Raw genomic sequence first — 21,503 nt, forward strand, 5'->3', positions numbered from 1 at the left:
CCCAAGGCTCCAGTGAGGCCCTTGACCCACACGTTCCCCGCGAAGCCACCCACTGTGTGGAGCTTTAGGCCTGGACATCTGCAGTGTTTGTTGTCATTGCTCTTTTCTGCTCCCAAGCACCCTGAGGTTTTTTGTTTATGTCTCTCTTTTCCTCTCCCATCAGGCTCAGCCTAGAAGCTGATGGGGTCCTGTGTATGACAATGATTCCATTGTTTCTGTCCAAATGAACCCCACAACGACATGGCTAGATGCCAGGGGTCATTTGCTCTTCCCTAATGTCTAGGAGCAGAGGCCTGAGCCCCAGGCCTGGCATGGCAGGATAAGCCCATTCTGCTCATAGTTCTGATGGAGGCAAAATCAAACTGCTTACGCAGCTCTTGAATCCAGAGTCTGCAGAAGTTAGCACTCTCTCTGCCCTGCAAAGCAACCGTCTTGGGGCTGTAGATGGGCTGCAATCTGGAAAGCAGAAAGCAGCCCTGCCCTCTCTCTCTGGCACCCTTCTTGCCCTCCCACATCCTGTTCTGCAGGCAATGACTTCACAGCTAGAAGGAGCTTTGTTAGAAATTAAACACACGTGGGTTTTTTATTTTCCCCGTTTGGATGGGAGAGCTGCTTGCTCAGGGTTCCCTCCCTCTCCAAGGACAGGTAGGCAGTTCATGTTTATACATGTGATCCAGAAATATCTAATGAGCCCCATGCTAGGGCTATTGACATTGCCTGGACCTGAAGGATATCACATCTCCCTCCAGCTGCTCTTTCAGAGGCTCGGAGGAACCATCAGAAAGTAGAGACAAAATAGAGGGGGAATCCTGGGTGGGGAACTGCCGTCAGTGCCATGGGCACTTAGAAACAATAATGTCCTCTGGGTCCCTGAGTAAAAGCTGCATTCCCAAACACATTCCCCCACGTGGAGCATGAGTGATGCTACAAAGAAAACAAGAAGTGAAGTAGACAGTGCAGAGCTGGGGGGAGACGGGAGCAATTAAGAATGTAAAAGTCCTGGGTCCTTGAGATGGTTGGGTAAAGAAAAAAAAAAAAGCCCTTGAATCAGTAATGTGAGTTCCAGTCCTTGCTCTACTGCATACCAACAGCGAATCACACAGAACCTGAGTTTTTTCATCTAAGAAAAAAAAAAAAAAAAACCACTTTGCAGGGTTGAAGTGGAAAAATCAAATAGATATCCTGTCTATAAGATTTGCAAAATCTAGCCTTTCCTGCCTCCCTGCCTTCCACACTTTCAAGGGACATCTGGTGCATGATGGAGTCACATTTCCTATCTCTCATTCAGACCTGGGGTGGTCTTGAAGGTCCTGCTTGGCCACTTCCGGCTCCCTGGCTGACCCAGGGGAGGAAGGTTTGGGAAGTTCCTAGGACAAAGCTGCATGGGGATGCAGCATGAGGAAGCTGCTATTCTAGCTTCCCCTGACCCAAGCAGGTGGGAAGGGTGTTGGGCTAAGGGGATGTCCGCTCCTTAAAGGTCTCAGTAAGGAGATAGGGCAGCCTTCTGGGTCCAGTGAGAGGAATCCTTACCCTGCAGGCTGTCCCTGATCCTTTCCCAGCTTCCTGTCCACTCCAGGCCCTGACAGCTGCCTGCCCTGACAGCGAGTGGCACAGCCATGTGATGTCTGTGTGCTCCTCCCACAGGCCACAGAGTGGGCCTCCAACGAGGACACACGCCGCTCCTGCCAAAGCAAAGGGAAGACTGAGGTATGTAGCCTTGGTGGTCTGGAGGCCCGCCTGGCTTGGAGCCAGGAGGAGGCTTTTGGTTTGGGGGATGGAGGGTCATGGTGTGGGCATGAGGCTGCCTGTACAGAGGCCCAGTCTGGATGAGCCAGGGCCTCCTGTGCAGGTGAGGATCAGCTCTGAGCATCTGAGAGGGCAGTGATGCAGTGAGATGGACTGGAAGGGAGGTGTAGGGCATGGGATGTCCACAGACACAACCTGAACTTTGGAGCACGGTGGAGCTGGGACACAGAAGAGTGCTTTGGAATATGTGTGGTATGGTGGTGTGAGGGAAAGAAACCCAGCACCATGCCTGGAGCGTTTGTCCCTCTATTGCTTCCCTTTCCTGCTTTAGGAGGAGTGTCAGAACTACGTGCGAGTCCTGATTGTCGCTGGCCGGAAAGTGTTCATGTGTGGGACCAATGCCTTTTCCCCAGTATGCTCCAGCAGACAGGTGTGGGGCGCTGTGGGGTGGGGAGTCGTAAGGGGACACCAAGAGGTTCTCTCACCCAGGCACGCAGTCTTGGAGTGGGGTTGCCAAATTTAGCAAACAACGATAACAAAAACCCCCAAACGAGAAAGGATGCCCGTTTACATTTAACTTCAGATAAACAACAAATGATATTTTAGTATAAGGATGTCCCATGCAAGATTTGAAACATCCTTATACTAAAAAAAATATCCGTTGTTCACCGAAATTCAAATTTAACTAGGCCTCCTGTGTGTTGTCAGTCAACCTTACCTTGGAGGGTCCTGACTAGGATGTAAGGGCTAGAGGCAGATGGAGCTCCTGGCACAACCTCCTTCTCCATGGTGGCTACTGCCTCCGAGGGACTGTGGGGTGGGCAGTGAGTAGGGGTCTGGAGAGAGGGAGAGGCCCACAGAGACCAGGGGCCCAGGAGGAAATAGCTCTGGGGTGGAAAGAACAGGTAGCCCCTGGGTCTCAGGGAAAAGTGCCACCCTCTCTCCATCGTCCCCAGGTGGGGAACCTCAGCCGGACCATGGAGAAGATCAACGGCGTGGCCCGCTGCCCCTATGACCCTCGCCACAACTCCACAGCTGTCATCTCCTCCCAGGGGGAGCTCTATGCAGCCACAGTCATCGACTTCTCGGGTCGGGACCCCGCCATCTACCGAAGCCTGGGCAGTGGGCCGCCCCTTCGAACTGCCCAGTATAACTCCAAGTGGCTCAATGGTAAGGGGCACAGCCCCAAGGGTGGAGTTGCCCTGGTTCTGACCCAGCAGCCCACCCTCACCCCCATCAATCCTCCTTCCTGCCCAGTCTTTGAAAAGGCTCACATTCACTTTATCAAGAGGCCCAGAGTGGGGCGTGTGTTTGCCCGAGGACCATCGCATGTCAGAGATAAACTCGGGATGAAATCACAGATGTCCTGAGTACCCAGAACAGATGGAGGGCAAGCTCGAGGGGAGAGAAAGGGTTAGGAATTGATTTGGAGGAATGGTTACAGGAAAGAAGAGATGGGGGGCGAGTGGTATGAGTTCCCTGCCCCTCGGAGTGAAATCGCTGATTCTCCACAGACTAGCAGTGTGGCCTTCAGCAAGTACTGACCTTTCTGTGCCACAACGTTCTCATGTGTGATAAGGAGCTAACTGTATACTTAGTTCATAGGCTGTCAAGAGGATCAGATCCACATAAAGTACTCGAAGTAGTGTCTGGTACACAGCGAGTGCTCGGTAATGCACGTTAACTATTATTATAATTGTACTTTGTACTGGAGGTGGGAACAGGGCTAGTTAGAGCCCCCAGGCCACCAAGCTGGCAGAGAGTTGTCAGATGCCCATCTGAGAAAACGGAGGTAGTTGAGTACTCCCGGCTCTGCACCCTTCCTCCCTGCTGGCCTGATCCACCCCTGGTTTCCCTCTGCCCCTCAGAGCCAAACTTTGTGGCAGCCTACGATATTGGGTTGTTTGCATACTTCTTTCTGCGGGAGAACGCGGTAGAGCATGACTGTGGACGCACGGTGTACTCTCGGGTGGCCCGTGTGTGCAAGAATGACGTGGGGGGCCGCTTCCTGCTGGAGGACACATGGACCACGTTCATGAAGGCACGGCTCAACTGCTCCCGCCCAGGCGAGGTTCCCTTCTACTATAACGAGCTGCAGAGTGCCTTTCACCTGCCTGAACAGGACCTCATCTACGGGGTCTTCACCACCAACGTGTGAGTACCTGCCCTCTGCCACCCCTTCCCTGTGATGCTGGGGACATGCTCTGATCTGGCCCAGCAGCCTTGTGGGCTTGGGCAAGTCCCTCTCTGAGACCTTGTTTCTCTTTCTATAAAATGGGATTGTCGTGCCTTCTGTACTGGGTCATCTGAGGATTTTGTGACTTGCTGTCTCTGCAGTAGTCAGCATTTATTCTGGGTTGCTGGAAGTGCAAACCTAGGCCAGCTAAGAAGAAATAAAAGGAGGTGGATTGTGGCTCCATGAAGAAGAACTTGCTGGTGATGAAAGTGAAATAGCCTGCCTCGGATGAGGGGATGGCAGCCTTGGGAGGGTCTGGTAGCCGCCTATCGGGGAGGTTCAGGGGGCGTTCCTTACTGTCCCTTCCAACCTCAGGACTCCATGATCCTGGTAAACCTAACCAGCAGTCTTCTGGCAATCCTGACTACACTGGAGAACACAGGCGGGGAATTAGAACCGTCTTGTTTCCTAGGTGTAAGGAAGGGTAGCCCTCACAGGGATCATGAGCCCTCCTCCTGCTTCCTCCATCCGTGGCTAAATGGGCGGCAGAGACAAAAACAAACAAAAAAAAGCATTTGTTATACAGGATGCTATGCAGGGTTTGTAAGAACATCGGAAACACATGAGCCATAGAGACTGCCTACCTTGGGACCCAGGTAGCAGGCATTGGTCGAGGGCCAGCCTAGGTATAAGAAGGCCAGTCTGAGAGGGATGAGGGTAAATCTGGGAAGCAGGAACAGAGTGCCCATCCAAGCCAGGAGGTCAGACATGCAGCATAGCTCACATAGACCAGGAGCACAGACCAGACAGCTGGGACTTAGTGACCGGCTTAGCAATCAGCACCAGAAGGTGAGCAAAGGGCAGGAGCCACTGGAGAGGCATTAAGGGGAAATGACGACATTAGTGTAGAATGTAAATAGCTTATGCATCGTGTGCTTTCTCCATGCCAGGTGCTTGTTGGGCAGTGGAGGTGGGGAGTACCAGAGAGCAAGAGCAGACCTGGCTCTGCCCTTGAGCTCACATTCTGGAGAGGGTGGTTTTTACACACACAGTGATAGATAAATGCTATGAAGGGAAAGGGAAGCCTGCAGGGAAACAGACTCTAACAGTATGGAGGGGTGGTGATAAGGGAAGGCTTCCTGTAGGAAGCAATGTCCACAGGATGAATAAGAATTAACTAGGGGAAAGGACAGGTCCAGCCTGGGGGAGCAACACATACAAAGCTTTTGGGTCAGAAGAAATAAATGTTTAAGGACCTGAGCCAGACCAGTGTGACAGGAGTCTGGAGGGTGAGGAAGAGAAAGACAGTAGAAAAGGCTGAAGGGCGGGGACAGGGAGGATCATGTCCCGAAAGCCTTGTAGTTTGCTTTATGGGTTTTGATCTTTATCCTAAGAGCAAGAAGCTATTGAAGGGCTTGAAACAGGCCAGAGACTAGCTTGGATGTGCATTTTGAAACACGCACTTTGGCTGCTGTGTGGAGAATGGATTACAGGAGGCTAGGTGGGCTGCAGGGAGGCCAGCCAGGAGGACAGTGAGCATCCAGGAGAGACAAGGGGCCTGAGACCAGGAAGATGGGGAGAGAAATGACTCATTTGGGAGTGGGACTGAATGCAGAACACAGAACCGCTAGGTGTAGTGGTATCATCTCCGAACTGTTCGCATCAACTCATAGAAATGTCAGGCTCTGTGACTGAAGGGGTCATTCAGGTCATCTGACTCAGGGAGTTGCGGGCTGTGGCATAAATCAGTGATTTGATAAGTTTGGTAACTAGCTCTTTTTTAAAAAAAAAAAAAAGTAAAATAAATGAAACAGAATAGACTGGGATAAAAATACCAGAGTATAATGTATTTAGTAAGGATAAGTATTGTTTCATGAAAATTCATTGCAGATGTGTGTGTGTGCATATATGTGTATTATATTGAGTTGTAATATAAAATATATTTTTTACAGTGGCCATGGATAAAATGTTTAACAACACTGACTTTATTTGACCCTCCCATGGGAGAGGGAAAGGGGATGAGGAAGTAACACAGAGGAACCCACCAGTGCTTCTCATCAGTGGGTCTTGCTTTCCCAGAGGGTTTCCAGAGCATGAGGACTATGCTCCTTCAGTGACACTCCCATCATGAGGAAGGCACCAGGCTCATCATAGGTGCTTAATTGGCTTTGGAGCTGTGCCAGGCCGTGCCTTGACAGCTGGCTGTGGGTTTAAGGAGGGTGACGAGGCCTATTTGAGGGAGGGAGATAGGACAGTATCGGCTATCTCTTGCCTTTCAGAAACAGCATTGCCGCTTCTGCTGTCTGCGCCTTCAACCTCAGTGCCATCTCCCAGGCTTTCAATGGCCCATTTCGCTACCAAGAGAACCCCAGGGCTGCCTGGCTCCCCATCACCAATCCCATCCCCAATTTCCAGGTACAGCTTCTCCTCCTTTCCCCCCTCCACCCACATGACCTTCCCCCAGACTACATGCCACAAGCTGATTCCCAACTGCCTTAGTGCAAACACCAAACCTGTCTCTGCTGGTCTCTGCTCATCTGAGGGGTCTGCAATGGTACCCTAAAAGGGTGGTAACCTCTAAGTCTGCATAGCAAGCAGTGGAGAGTGGGAGGGACATAGAGCAAGGGAGCATGCTCTGAACCATCTCTAAATGTGACCCTCCACCGGGAAGGTGGGACCTCAGCTTTACTAAGTGTAGTGGACCTGGAGAGCAAGCATGAGCTATCTGGCCAGAATTAGACGATTTCAGCTGGAGTTTGCTTGCAGGCTATCCAGCGTGGGTATTAAGCCTGGAGGGTTTCTGAGTGCCAGCACTGATAGGGTCACTGGGTGCCCTGGGTAGTATGAGCATCCCCAGCACTGCGATGGAGAAGCAGTGCAAGCCATGGAGCAGAAGAAGCTGCTTACGGTGGAGTTTCATATCTACCTAACTTCTGGCCCAGGGCCAGTATGGAGCAGGGAAAGCCCTCAGGATTTGCCCTGACCCAGATATAGCCCTCTCTCTCTGTGACCTTGGGCAAGTCACCCAACCTCCTCTAGTTACTTTTTCTTTATCTGGCACGTAGGGATAATTCCACTGACCTCGTAGATATGCGTGAGGGTTGATCTGCACCTGAAACGGTGCCTAGAAGGTAGTAAGTGCTCCATAAATGGTAGTTGCTTTTCAGTTTTGGTTTGGAAGACATAAGAACTTGAGCTGGTAGGATCACAGGAGAGGGAAGGCAGGGTTTGGCTCAACACGAGGGGCACCTACAGCAACAGCATAAAATCACAGGACATTTGTTATCCACACTCAAATAATCCAGTCCCCTTTGCACTTCCCCTTCTCTTCCCCAGCCCTTGCAGGTTCCTCTTCCCCCATCTTACCAGCCTCAGTTTCCTTAGTTCCCAGAGAAGAGGCAGCTCTTCCTGGAGGGCTTGCAGGGGACCCGGCGGAGTTGGGGGACGGGGTAGATTGGAGAATCGGAGTCGGCCAGTGGCCACCTGGGTTACAGTGAGGAAGGTGGGGGATAGAGCATCACAGCAGCCCGGGTGGCTGGGCACGTATGACCCTTCTTTCCGCGGTAGTGTGGCACCCTGTCTGAGGTGGGCCCCAATGAGAACCTGACGGAGCGCAGCCTGCAGGATGCTCAGCGCCTGTTCCTGATGAGCGAGGCCGTGCAGCCAGTGACACCTGAGCCTTGTGTCACCCAGGACAGCGTGCGCTTCTCACACCTCGTAGTGGACCTTGTGCAGGCCAAAGACACGCTCTATCACGTGCTCTACATCGGCACCGGTGAGCCGGCCCCGCCCAATCTGAGCTCTGAGTGGGAGGAGGTTGAGGGGCGGGGCTGGCTGCGAGGTTCTGGGCCATTCAAGGCCACCCCATCTGGTCCCTCCAGAGTCAGGGACCATTTTGAAGGCATTGTCCACGACGAGCCGCAGCCTCCGCGGCTGCTACCTGGAAGAGCTGCACGTGCTGCCCCCGGGGCGCCGCGAGCCCCTGCGCAGCCTGCGCATCCTGCACAGCGCTCGCGCGCTCTTCGTGGGGCTGAGCGACGGCGTGCTGCGCCTCCCGCTGGAGAGGTGCACCGCCTACCGGAGCCAAGGGTAAGCCGTTCGGAGGGCGGGCCTTCAAGGCTTATCTCCGCCAATCGCGCTTGGGAGGTGGTGCTTAAGAGGAGGCACTGTGGACCTGGGGTGGCATCCTGGCACAGTTTCCAGCTGTGTGCCTTTGGACTAGTCACTTAATCTCTCTGAACCTTGGTTTCTTCCTCACAAAACCTCTTCAAGGTTTTTGTGACGATTAACTGGAATAATCTGCATAAAACACTTATCACTTTCTGGGGAAAGGATATATTTAGCAAAGGATGTCGTGGATGTTATCCCTGTTGTCAGCCCCATGGTTAGGGCCTATGGGCCATTCTAGCGCACTTGATTTCTTTTCAGTCCCTTCTGTTTCAGAGAGTGGTCTTTATCTTTGGAGACACAGCACTTGTTGCCCCTCCCCCCATCTTTGCTCCTCTTCCTTTCTTCCTTCCTTAGAAGATGCAAAGAGGCCTGGCTTGGTTGGGTGGAGGTGAGGAACCACGTGGAGATGTTAGATTCCCTTCCCAACTGCTTCCGAGATCACTTCTGCATACCTTAGCTTCAAGTGGCTTCACAAATTTGACAACAGAGACACTGGCATTTAAGGGGGAAACGAAAGCTTATTCCAATGCCAAAGGGAAATGTAGCTCAGGCTCTGACCATGTGGGCCTCCTCCAAGCTGCACCTCCTCATTCTTGAGCTAATCAAAAGCTGCCTTTAGCTGGCATAGTCACAACCACATGGACTCCTGTGGCCTCTGTACCACAGAGAACTCCTGGCTGTGCCCATCTGTACTTGAGAGTTGGGAGGAGAATGGTATCCATGCTGCCGAGAGTTGTTCTCCAGCCCCAGTAGGGTGTGCTTGGAGCTGGGAAGAGGCCTGGAGGGCAGAGTAAGAGGCTGGGTGGTCTTGATATGGCAGCCAGGGAGAGGTGGGGAGGACAGTGGGCAGACACTCAAGCTCTCATCAGCCCCAACACATGACTCTATCAGCAAAACACCAAATATTCACTCAGCCCTACCATGCTCAGAGCACTTTGCAGGGCTGTCAGTGTAAGAGGAGGGAGGCACGATGAAATAGGCCTAGAACATTCTCATTTCCCTGAGAGCTCTGGGTGCGTGGTCAGGGAGAGACACATTGGCCTGTATCTGATGTGTGAGCAGAGATAGGGCCATAGCGGGAAGGACTCGATTGTTGGAATTAGACACACCTGGGGTTCTGTCTCAACTCCACCATCTACCAGCTATACGATCTTGAGCAAGTTACTTAACCTTTTGAGCTTCAACTTTCTCCATGGGAAATTCTGATAGAGCCAATGATATTTCATTTTGGCTGAGTCATTGTAAGGACTGGGAATAATATTCATGAAGTGCCTGGTTCAGCGAGTCATAAGCGATGTTGTCTTGTCCTTATTCCTTTTTTAACCTCCACAAATGCATTTAAGGGCCCTCCAGCCTCCCGGGCTCTCTGGAGTCTAGAATCTGTAACCTTGGATACAGAGAGCACTGCCTGGCGATGAATCACAGATTACCTACTGATGCATTCCTCCAGTTTAATAACCTTGTGTTATTAAACTTTCACATATGCCTTCTTCATTAAGAGGGTGTAAATCCTAGAAGGCGAACTTAGTGTCCCAGTAGTTTTTATATTCCATCAGGGGCCACGCCAAGCCCAAGGCACAAAGCAGCTTTCTACACATGATTGATTCTTCTTCAGTTAATTGATGATTGGGCCTAAGAGGAGGTTGGTGCAGGGGAGGACTGAGGAATGACACTGGAAGTGGATTAAGGCCAACTGAGAATGCCAAGGAAGGATTTTGATTTGAATTCTGTGACTGTGGATGCCGAAGTGGTCTTTGAGTAGAGCAACAGGCAGCATGAATAGGTGTTTTACAAAGATCAATCAGACAGTTGTGGGCCCCACTGTCGTAAAGCAGATGGTCAACCAGCATGAGCAAGCGTGGCTCTAGCCAGATATGATGTAGTGGGGTCTACAGTGGAAGGAGAGGAAGCAAGATGGCAGGACATGTCCCCATTCACATGGCACTGCACAAGAGGGGACAAGGAGTTTGCATAATGTGGCCATTCGGGACAGTAAGGTAAAAAGAAGTCAGTTTTGGAGTCTGAAACTTTCATCCCACTTGGCTTCCTGAGTTTGAGATAAGAGCCCTTGATGAGTACAATGAAAACCCTGCCATAAAGCTATAGACGGATGTGAAAATGTAAAATATGGTGTCTCATTATTGCAATGTTAGTAAAATGATCAGAGTAAACCCATGCAGCCACCAAGCTGTGTATTCCAGAGTCCTGGAGTCAACTGCCTATCATACAATATCAGAATTTGTGCTATTGTGGGGTGGGTGGTCACGGGGTTTTATTGTGTCCTAAGATAGGCATTTCATGCTTTTTTCCTCACTCCTTCTAAAGCTGGCAAGAGCATGAGGGTGGATAAGCAGAGCCCCTTTGGGCCCTCTCCTCTGTCCAAGATCCAGGGGCTTATCTCCAGGCCCGTCTTTTCACTCAGGCAAATCTCAGCATGCCCAGGACTTGGCCAGAGAGAGACCAGGGCTCCCAGAAGGAGATGCAGAGGGAATGAATCCTGACTGGCTCTAGAAAGCAGATGTTTTATGCCTGAAAAGCCTCCTTCCAGCATGCCTTTCAGGACGCATCAAAGTGTTGGGGGGTCCCCTCTACACCAGCTCACTCAAGAGGAAGACTCAAGAGTATCTCCGTGCAACTTCTCTCCCTAGCAGGGGGCTTTGGGCTGCCTCTGCTGCTATCTTACGTAATGGCCACTTGCTCCCAAGCTCCTGGTACACCATTTCTACCCTAGACAGCTCCCATTTAGAGACTTGCTACATGCTTGCTTGCAACTTCCACCATCCATCTATGTCCTGCCTCTGAGCCCATGGAATGAACCTGTTCCCTTCTATAATGGCTGCTTGAGACATTGCAGTAAAAAAGACATGGTGATATATTATTGGTCTGATGGCTGCTTTAATGAAAGAAACTCTAAACTGCCCACTCCTACAGTCAGAGACACACTTTAACTCTTCCCTGCCCTGTAAGATACAGAGAAGCCTTTGGCAAAAGCAGCGAATGTGGACAAGAGAGCTCAGGCACTGGCTGCAGGGAAGTCCTTCAGGCCCCCTCAGGCGGTCATGGCCAGGGCAGGGCTGGCTTGTATTTGGAATAGGAGAGGGCGAGGGAACCTGATTGGGTGTGGAGGGCCTGGGGTCAGCATCTATTCTGCGGTTTTTCTTCTCTCTTTTCTTATTGTTATGGGTTGGAGAGACAAGGCACTTCATTTCTTTGCTTGGGACATTGACAACAGTGGCTTTGAAATAGCAGGTCTCAAACATGCTATTCATTAGAATCACCTGGAGAGTGCTTCAAAGAGTCCAGTGCCTGGGCCTACTCCAGTCCAAAGGCCCAGGTAAAGGCAGATTTTTTGTTCTGTTTGCTTAAGCGTTTTTAAAAGATCCCCAGGAGATTCTAATTTGCAGTCAAGATTGGAAACAACTGTTTTAGAACTGGCCCGGCCCTAGATGAAAGAAGTAGCATGAGGCAAAATTCATTCCTACAGAATCTTCTGCTTTTATCTTGTATAAACTGATTCAACTTTTCTGCTCATATCCATTTTCTCTACTGACAGACATTTATTTTTTATGGGTAGAACCTTATTAATATTATTATTTATCACTAGTCATGGCTAATTCTTTTTAAAATTTAACATATGTTGCTTAAAAAGAGCACTATCAGCTGCTTCTAGAATCTGGTACCCCTTTCTGAGAGCTGAGGGAAATACACTCGGGAGTGAGCTTTACTGAGTTCTGATTGGTTGAATTTGCTAGCAGCCAATTTCGTTCAAATGTTAGCTAATGAACAGAATCTCAAAACCACAGATTGCTGGGGCTGCGTTTGCACGTGTATTATATTTCACCCTATGATGTCTAATTTGATGCATTTTGTTGGTGAAACACTCTCAAACTGAATCACTGATCCCAGATGAAAAACATGAGCTTACTTATACTCCACAACTTACACAAATTATCCTTCAGTGAATAAAGTGGAAAACAGATTCTTGAGCACCAGATGAGTGTTCTGGATTCCCTCATGGGCCAGAGTATGTTTACTGGGGTCCAGCGAGGCCCTTAGCCACTGAAGCCCCAAGCATTGTCTCCCTTGTATGAGGTCATAGGTTGCCCGAGCAGGGAATAGCATTGTCTTCTTCACCCTTCTCTGACAAGGGGAAGCCCCACCCTCTTCTCCCTAAGATTTCTCATAAAACCTCTTTTTCTCTGGATCCTGGACGGGAGACACAGTGGTCTGTTAAACTCACTGAAAATAAAGAACTCACCTGACAGCTGACCCTCTCTGAAGCTTCAAGAGAAAAGAAAGGTTCTATCCTGGAGACATCAGAAAGGGCAACCCTTTGACTCTTTTGTGTATCCCTTTGACCAGTGAAACTCTCCCCAGACTCATATCATGGCATATATTTCCCACCCTCTTTGCACCTCCTTTACCCAAAGCCTCTTCTGCTTTCTAACCTCCAGTTTTGGCCCCAGTTCTCAGCACTCTCTCTCTAGCAGGCTCACTGCTGTGGAGCCGCAAGCCTGGACAGGGGGTGGAAATTGGGTAAAGGAGGCAGAAGGGACTCAGAGTATGTGTTCCCTGGGGTTGGCAGTGAGCTCTCTGGGTGTTGGAGGAAACTTCCTTCAGGCTCCAGCATTTAAATTTTATTTACTTAGCAATAGACAACAAATCCATAATTCCCATACTCTTTCTCCTCCTTGAAGTCTTACTAGTAGAGATTCATTCTGTTGTTGTTAAAAATGGTAAAGGATACAATGAATAAGTCAAAAAGAAAAAGAGAAGAGAGAAGCCCTAGAATATAAGTAGAAGTATCTGGGATATGCATCAGTGTGGGGACATTACCTTTTCTGAGTCACTGCAGATAGACCAGTCCTGAGGGCCCAGGACGGGGGACAGGGGATGTGACCCCTCCCTTGTCAGCCTGAGCTAGTGATGCTAACAGTTTGGTTTCAGGTTCCTGCCACTGAGCACACAAGCACGTGGATAACCTAAGTGACCTTGGACTACATCCAGGTGCCCCATGACCCTGTGCCTGGGTTTCCAGGCCTGGGCGCATGTTCCCTCAGTGTGTGAAGTCAGACACACCCTCTAACTGGGAGGCAGGAGTATGAGGGGAAAGCATGGTCAGGAAGTCTAGATTCTACCACCATCACTGCCATGTACAATTTGTAGGATTTGGGGAAACTCCTCTTCCCTTTTCTGTGACTGTTCCTTCCTTTGTACAACAAAAATTTCGTATTGTGGATCCCAGTGATGCTCAAACTGGCTCCCATAAGGATCACCTAAGAGTTTTTAAAAACTTCACCATGCCCAGAGATTCTTGTCTGGGATGGGCCTAGGTATAAGTATCTTTTAGAAACTCCTTTAGTGTTATAATGTGCAGCCAGGTCATCTTCTGTGATCCTTTCCATCGTGTTTTCTGACTCTATCATCACAGCATCTGACAGAGAGGTATCAGCTCTTTGGATTTCTGTTCACCACCTCTTCTCCTGTGGCCTTGGATGAGGAGTGTGGGACATCCCAGACTGGGGAAGGCAAGGTTACATGTGTGGGCTCTGGAGGGCAAGGGTTTGAGCCCTTGGTCAGCTCTCTGGGTTTCCTCCATATCACATGGGGATTATAAGAGGACCTTCCTCATTGGGCTGTTGTATTAAATTATTTTATTCTTGCAAAGCATTTAAAATGATGCCTGGCACAGTATAAGTGTTCGTTGAACTTATTATTGTGGAGGGCAATTGGATGGAAAGGGGTGCCTAGCGGGGAGTGGCCAGGTGTGTTCTTGGGATGCAGGTGAGGCTGGGAGGCCAGTGGGCTTGAGTCTCAGGACCTCTGTCTGGCAGGGCATGCCTGGGGGCACGGGACCCATACTGCGGCTGGGACGGGAAGCAGCAACGTTGCAGCACGCTGGAGGACAGCTCCAACATGAGCCTCTGGACCCAGAACATCACAGCATGTCCTGTGAGAACCCCTCTGTGTCCCCCACTCAGGACCTCTATACCCAATTCAGGCTGTGACTCCCCATCAGTATTCCCATATCCCCTGGGACCTAATGCCTTCCCTACCCCTGCGTTATGTAACTGGGCCCTGCGCCGGGTGTTTGCCTGCAGGTGCGGAATGTGACTCGGGATGGGGGCTTCGGCCCGTGGTCACCATGGCAACCATGTGAGCACTTAGATGGGGACAACTCAGGCTCTTGCTTGTGTCGGGCCCGAGCCTGTGATTCCCCTCGACCCCGCTGCGGTGGCCGTGACTGCCTGGGGCCAGCCATCCACATCGCCAACTGTTCCAGGTGTGTGAGGATACAGAGCTTGCACAGCAGCTACCTTGGACCTGAGTGGGGAATCCCCAGCCAGGTGTTTGCACTAAGGGACAGAAACCACTTTAGGGTGGCAAGAGCCTGGACAGGAAACATGAGCTCTGGGGCAGTTTCCACTCTAATGTGAGATAAGTGTTGCCTTGCGGGGGCTCTTGATACAAAGAAGAAGGATGAACAGGCATTGGAATCACCCCTAGACAGACCTTAGCATTAATAAGCCTTACTGTCCCAAATACCAGGGACAGTATGGGATGATAATGAGGCAGGCAGACCTGGTGCCCATCCTGGATTGCCACTCTCTGGAGGTAGGACCTTGGTCAAGCCGCCTAATCACTCCGAGCTTCTCTAAGTGAGGGTTGCAGTCCCCACCAGAGGGTTGTTGGTAGGGTTAAATGAGATAATGTGTATAAAGTGCTTGCACACTGCCTAATACCTGGGGACTCCTCAAAGTGGTTATAACAACTAACCTACAACTCTGGACACTCTTAAAATAACTTAATTCTATATAAATTTATTAATTTAACTGTCACGACAAACTCAATCATTATCCTTACTTTAAAGATAATAGTACGATGAGGCACAGAGAATTTCAGTAACTTGCCCAGGCTTATCCAGCCAGTAAATGGTAGAGCGAACATTTGAAAATAGGAGTCAAAGTAGACAAGAGTGAGTGCTATCTGAGGTTGGAGCAAGGCATGTGCAGTGGTAGAAGAGGGGAGAGAGCATGGATTTGACTGCAAGGGTTGAAAGGAAGGTTGTAGATTGGAAAGGCGACTGGGGCCTTCTCTAGAGAATGTGTCTTTTCCCTCTGTGAGTAGAGGCCATGTTCTATGTCTGTACTTTTAGTCCTGAGCACAGCCCCATACATGCAAGAAAGCTCTCAATATATGTTAAAGAATGAATGAACAAATGAACGAATGAGATGTCTGCCTGAAATGGCCTGGTTAGGAGCTAATATTTTCTGTGTCACTGTCTGGCACTTCTTGACAACAACAAAATCCATCTGCCCAGATGTAGACTAGATCTGAGAAGCTAGGGCTCAGAAGTCATCTGTTTGTCCCCTCCGACCCCACCAGGAATGGGGCGTGGACCGCGTGGTCGTCGTGGGCCCTGTGCAGCACGACCTGTGGGATGGGATTCCAGGTCCGCCAGCGAAGTTGCAGCAACCCTGCTCCCCGCCACGGGGGCCGCATCTGCGTGGGCAAGAGTCGGGAGGAGCGGTGAGCTAGGCTGTGGCTGGGGATTTCTAAGACAGAGAGAAGCTAGCTAGTCCTGAGGTCCCAGAAAGTGACCAGTATTTTTCTGGGTGATCCAATGGACTCTCATCCTTCCCAGTTGCATTCCCAGTGGGCTCTCATTAAGGGAAGAGGGTATCTGCTCCCTAGAACGATGATCTCCCTCCCTTCATACCCCTCAGGTTCTGTAACGAAAACACGCCTTGCCCGGTGCCTATCTTCTGGGCATCCTGGGGCTCCTGGAATAAGTGCAGCAGCAACTGTGGGGGCGGCGTGCAATCGCGGCGTCGGGCCTGTGAGAACGGCAACTCCTGCCCTGGCTGCAGCGTGGTGAGGGCGCGGGCTGAACGCGGGCGGGACCGGGTCTCCGGACCTGTAGCCAAGGGGAGGGCAGGCCGGGCCAGATCTGGAGGCTGCGATGCTATGCAACAGCCCACCTCCCATCCCGAAGGAGTTCAAGACCTGCAACCCCGAGGGCTGCCCCGAAGTGCGGCGCAACACACCGTGGACGCCGTGGCTGCCGGTGAACGTGACTCAGGGCGGGGCGCGACAGGAGCAGCGATTCCGCTTCACGTGCCGCGCGCCCCTGCCCGACCCCCACGGCCTGCAGTTTGGCAGGAGGAGGATGGAGACCCGAACTTGCCCTGCGGACGGCTCCGGAACCTGCGACACCGACGGTACAGTCTCACGCCTTCACCACCCGCCACCCTCCCTCCCAGGCCCAGAGCGATGGGGCAAGGGAGGGGGTGGCCGGGAGCGGGAGCTCAGGTTGGGCGCAACACAGGGTTTGGAAGAAGCCCTTGTCACTGAGGCCAGTCCCCCCACCCCCAGCCCTGGTGGAGGATCTCTTGCGCAGCGGGGGCACCGGCCCGCACACGGTGAGCGGGGGCTGGGCAGCCTGGGGCCCGTGGTCGTCCTGCTCCCGGGACTGTGAGCTGGGCTTCCGCGTCCGCAAGAGGACATGCACGAACCCCGAGCCGCGCAACGGGGGTCTGCCCTGCGTGGGCGACGCCGCCGAGTACCAGGACTGCAACCCCCAGGCTTGTCCAGGTAACCTAGCCCTAAGGGATCTTGGCCCAGGGAAACCTCAGCCTAGGGAAATCTCCGCCCAGAGAACCCCCAACTGGGAGACCCTCAGGTCTACCCAGAACACGCTTTATGCTCAGGTGGCCTCTTCTCCCTGCCAACTCTGTATAAGGGGCCCCCAGAGCAATACCTTGCCCTAAACATGGACACAGCAGCTACACCACGGAGCAGGGCCTTTCCTCCCCCTCTCTGTCACTTTTTTCTCTCTAGTGAGTTTAGCCAGTTTTGAGGTGGTTTTCGATGACTCCTCTGCAGCCTGTATTTCCCTCCTATCACCCTGAAGGGGAAGGCCACTCCCTAAGACTGAGCTATGAGGGGCGGGGAGGGAGGGCATTGAGGTCAGTGTGGCCCAGGACAGAGTGGCCTTCCCTGGGATGGGGTAGAAGACTGTCTCTGGCCCTGCCTGCACTGCAGACCCCCTCACATATCCCATCCCCTTGCAGTACGTGGTGCCTGGTCCTGCTGGACCTCCTGGTCCACATGCTCAGCCTCCTGTGGTGGTGGCCATTATCAACGCACCCGTTCTTGCACCAGCCCCGCGCCCTCCCCAGGCGAGGACATCTGTCTGGGGCTGCACACAGAGGAGGCACTGTGTGCCACGCAAGCCTGCCCAGGTACTGAGTACATCTGGCTGGGGCTGGGGAGCACCTTGGAACTCTCCAATCCCCACCAGAGGGTCCCGGGCAGTTAACCTCGTCCCAACCCACAACCCACAGAAGGCTGGTCGCCGTGGTCTGAGTGGAGTGCATGCACTGAAGATGGAGCCCAGACCCGCAGCCGGCGCTGTGAGGAGCTGGTCCCAGGGCCCAACCCCTGTGCTGGAAACAGCAGCCAGAGCCGCCCCTGCCCCTACAGTGAGATTCCCGGTAGGTCCTCAAGCCAGAACCTTCACAGCAGCCCTTCCCACTGAGCCCCCAACTCCCTTCCCCTTCTGAAGTTGTATCATGGGAGGTACAGGATGAAACACCAGGCACACCCACTTGGGGCCTCATGTAGTGAATGGGCTACCCTTCTTAGAGGTAGGGTCTGCGTGGGACAGAGGGAAATGACACCCCACAGGCCCATTCCACAGCTCTGTGCTGACCCAGGGGTCCTCCCAGAGACACACCTAGCCCCAGAGGGACCCCTCCCCTCTCCTCCCTGCCCCAACACCCTCCCCACTTGTCTTTCTTGCAGTGATCCTGCCTGCCTCCAGTGTGGAGGAGGCCACCGGCTGTGGAGGTAAAAGGAACCTGCCCTTCCCTCATGACACTGTCTTTCTATCCCTCCTCCTCAAGGAGGAGACCCCCCGCTACTACGAAATCTGGAGTCTCTCCACCTCCTACTCCAGACAGACAAACCTTGTGGAGGTTCCCCAGTACTTTAGACCATGTGGAGGGGGCTCTGGGCAGTTCCATCCATGCCCCCGACTTAGGAGGCAGTCATCGGGTATATAATCAACAAGAGTCACCTGACTCCACATCCTCTGGTTGCCTCCTCTGACCCAAGCTAGAGGTAGCCCTGTGACAGAGGCCCCTGGTGAGGGGCTGCCCTGCCTCCCTATTTCCATTGTCTCTGGTCTCAAAGCCCCTTCCTCTGTGTCTCAGAGCCTCCTTTTGGGAGGCAGTCAGGAGGCTTTCCTCTGCACAGTGGCCCTTTCCTTACCACTTGCCCTTCTCTCTCCCAGGGTTCAGTCTCATCCACTTGGTGGCTACGGGCATCTCCTGCTTCCTGGGCTCTGGGCTGCTGACCTTGGCAGTGTACCTGTCCTGCCAGCACTGCCAGCGCCAGTCCCAGGAGTCCACACTCGTCCATCCTGCCACCCCCAACCACCTGCACTACAAGGGTGGGGGCACCCCCAAGAATGAGAAGTACACACCCATGGAGTTCAAGGTGAGAGCCCTTCTGTAGAAATGGAGAGCAGGGTGACGGGTGGATTGGTTCTGGCCCTAAGCGGGGCATACTGGGCTGGGTACTCGGGAGGAAGCAGTGGTGTTGTGAACAGAACACTGTCAGCAGTTAGAATATTCTTTCATTGCCTGGCTCCTGATCTCCTTGCCCTGGCCTGTCCCCTCTCCCCATCTCTCCGTTCACCCTTTCTTCTCTGGTTTCTTCCCTCTCCCAGACTCTGAACAAGAATAACCTGATCCCTGATGACAAAGCCAGCTTCTACCCGTTGCAGCAGACCAATGTGTACACGACCACGTACTACCCCAGCCCACTCAACAAACACAGCTTCCGGCCTGAGGCATCACCTGGACAACGGTGCTTCCCCAACAGCTGATACCACTGTCTCGAGGACTTGGGCTCCTTGCCTTCCTAAGGCACAGAGCAGGTGGAGATGGGACCATAGAGCCAGTTTGGTTTTCTCCTTCTGCACTTGGCCAAGAACTTGCTGCCTTGCCTTGTGGGGGTCCCATCCGGCTTCAAAGAGCTCTGGCTGGCGGTGACCATGGGGGAGAGGGCTGGCTTCAGGCTGGCACATGGCTGCAGTTCCTAGCTCAGCCTAGGTCTCTTCATGGCCTCCTTTCAACTCACCATCATGCTAACCTTCCCTGCCATGTCTGGGCTATGGACCTACTGGGCATGTGAGGAATTGGACAACGGAGATGGCAGGAAAGCAGGCTTTTACGTTTGGGTGGGAAACAACAACTGTGTGGCCATCATGGGCCAAGTCTGCTTCTCTCTGACTGGCCCCAGGAAGGGCCTGAGCTACATTCTGATTATCTCTGAAAGGAACTAATCAGATGGCCCCAGAAGCTCTGGATTCTTTGCCCAGGGCTGGGCCATTGTGGTGCTCCCCCAGTGTGACAGAGGGACCAAGACCAAACTAGGTTCTCCACCTGTACCTAGCTGTGTGTACTTTGCCCAGGGACATCCCTCTAGTCAGAGACAGTAAGGGCTGGGGGACTGAAGACTGATCTTTGCTGAGAAGCCCTTTAATCTGGGCTGGCACAGGCCTCAGACTTGCCTCCAGAATGCACGAAGGGTGACCCAGAAGAAAGGGAGGCAGGAGCCCAGCCTCTGTGCCACTATGGAGACTGTCTTCCAGTTGCTGCTCAAAAGAGCTGTTGGCTGAGACCTGCTTGGGAGCCTCTGCTGGCCCCTCATCTGTTCAGGAACACATACACACACAATCACAACCTGCTACAGCAACAAAAAGGATGTTGGGCTGTGGCATTATTAATTAAAGATGATATCCAGTCTCCAAATGTAACTTCGTCTTCGTGCATGTGCGCGTGGGCTCCTCTTGGCATGGTCTAGTCAATCACAGCAATGCACTGGGGTGACCGATGGTCTTCTCAGGGTGGAGGAAATGACCCGAGTAGAATTTGACCTTAATAGAGGATATACTTCCATTCGTGAGTCTATGTTTATACACACATGTCGCCCTAAACCCTTTTTGGAAAAGAGATGAAGGACAAGCAAGTCCGAAAGTAGGAGCACAAAGTACACCAAAGACAACACAACAGGAGAGATTTCTGCCTGCTCCCTTAGCGGCTCTTCCAGGCAACAGCTCCAGAGGGGGAATGTGTAAATCCAGCAGGGGAGTGTTGATGAGGGTTTGTTTGTTGTTTTTTTTTTTAAATGAGGTTTTTACAATGCTGAGTTTAATAAAATCAAAATTGACTGAGAAATGAGTAAACCTGTGAGGTGGAGGAAGCCCAATACGGTTTTTGCTGGATTAAATAAAAATAACCTTGAAGCCTCAGCCCACCAAGTCAATGCTGTTATTTGGGATAAGAATGATGGACATGTTAAATTTAGAGAGCAATTTCCTGACTTAATTGGCTGGATCAATTCTCATAAGATTCCCAGCAAAGTCCACTTGTAGGTCAAGCTATAAGGCCTGTGATCCTAGTGGTAGAGAAGGAGGAAAAGAGTATTTCTGGATCCCATGTCCTGGAAATCCCATGTCCTGAAATAGCAGTGTCCTCAGGCCAACATGGAATCCAGTCAGAGAGAGCTCAGGATTCATAGGAATATTTCTGCAGCTTTGGGATTTCTCACTGGGTTCCTGTTAGCCACACAAGTCCAGCGCTTGTGGAAGCCTCTGGGGATATTTTAGATTTGGGCATCTTGAACTTGGTAGAGCCAGTGAAGTTCAGGAATGTTTGAGGGCCCAGTGTGCCTGCTTCCCAAAAGCTACTCATATGTCCAACCGAAAGGACTAGAAAGGTCTGTAGGAAGTAGTCATGGAAAATTCCCAGGTAATGCCTAGCCCCTATTGACTGGAATGTCATCAGTGGGAAGAAAACCATGGGTGCCATGGCAAAACACACCACACACATGCACACACACACACACACACACACACACACACTGAATTCTCTTTTTATAAAAACTGTTGTGGTTTTGGATGCATGACTATTCAGAATGCATGAAGGAATCCATACTGCATGAAAATTAGCTTGCATGGTTGGCAAAGGCTACTTCATAATCAGCCCTGGCCCAGAGATGAGAAAGCTAGGAATGTGCTCCTTGGAAGGAAGGTTTGGTGCTCTCTGGCAAGTGTTTGAGGCCACGTGAATGGTTGCATGGTGTCAAGAAGCTGAGGTGTGAAAGATAAAGGGGCTTCATGGGCCCAGCTGGCTCAGCAAAAGGGGGTAGAAGATGCAGAGCTGGGTGCCCCAGGCCTTCTTGGGCCCTCTTATCTTTAAACAACTTTGTATGTGTGTACCCGTGTGTGTTCATATTATTAAAGTGATACATGTTTATTGCAGAAAATGTAGAGGATTCAAGAAACCAAAATTATAATCACAGTTATATTAAAACCAAGGCAGAGACTTAGAGATTTAAA

At 51.7% G+C, this 21,503-nt stretch overlaps 1 protein-coding gene across 3 annotated transcripts in view; it reads left to right on the forward strand.

The window, feature by feature from the left end:
• Positions 1-20,403, forward strand: part of SEMA5B (semaphorin 5B) — a 123,019-nt gene extending 102,616 nt beyond the window's left edge. Inside the window, exons 5-22 of one of the 3 annotated variants that reach the window (XM_023520555.1) lie at positions 1,645-1,707; positions 2,078-2,176; positions 2,703-2,916; positions 3,615-3,900; positions 6,202-6,337; positions 7,490-7,697; positions 7,804-8,011; positions 13,927-14,044; positions 14,194-14,375; positions 15,479-15,622; positions 15,820-15,967; positions 16,089-16,314; positions 16,469-16,687; positions 17,167-17,337; positions 17,440-17,589; positions 17,900-17,944; positions 18,390-18,595; positions 18,828-20,403. In XM_023520555.1, coding sequence (XP_023376323.1) covers positions 1,645-1,707; positions 2,078-2,176; positions 2,703-2,916; positions 3,615-3,900; positions 6,202-6,337; positions 7,490-7,697; positions 7,804-8,011; positions 13,927-14,044; positions 14,194-14,375; positions 15,479-15,622; positions 15,820-15,967; positions 16,089-16,314; positions 16,469-16,687; positions 17,167-17,337; positions 17,440-17,589; positions 17,900-17,944; positions 18,390-18,595; positions 18,828-18,986 — 2,982 coding nt within the window. In that variant the 3' untranslated portion in view covers positions 18,987-20,403. The remainder of the gene's footprint in view (positions 1-1,644; positions 1,708-2,077; positions 2,177-2,702; positions 2,917-3,614; positions 3,901-6,201; positions 6,338-7,489; positions 7,698-7,803; positions 8,012-13,926; positions 14,045-14,193; positions 14,376-15,478; positions 15,623-15,819; positions 15,968-16,088; positions 16,315-16,468; positions 16,688-17,166; positions 17,338-17,439; positions 17,590-17,899; positions 17,945-18,389; positions 18,596-18,827) is intronic. The other 2 variants (XM_023520500.1, XM_023520522.1) reach the window with 2 other exon arrangements.
• The last annotated feature ends 1,100 nt before the right edge of the window (positions 20,404-21,503 follow it).

Source organism: Pteropus vampyrus, unplaced genomic scaffold, assembly GCF_000151845.1.
Source record: "Pteropus vampyrus isolate Shadow unplaced genomic scaffold, Pvam_2.0 Scaffold1, whole genome shotgun sequence".
Lineage (NCBI taxonomy): Eukaryota > Metazoa > Chordata > Mammalia > Chiroptera > Pteropodidae > Pteropus > Pteropus vampyrus.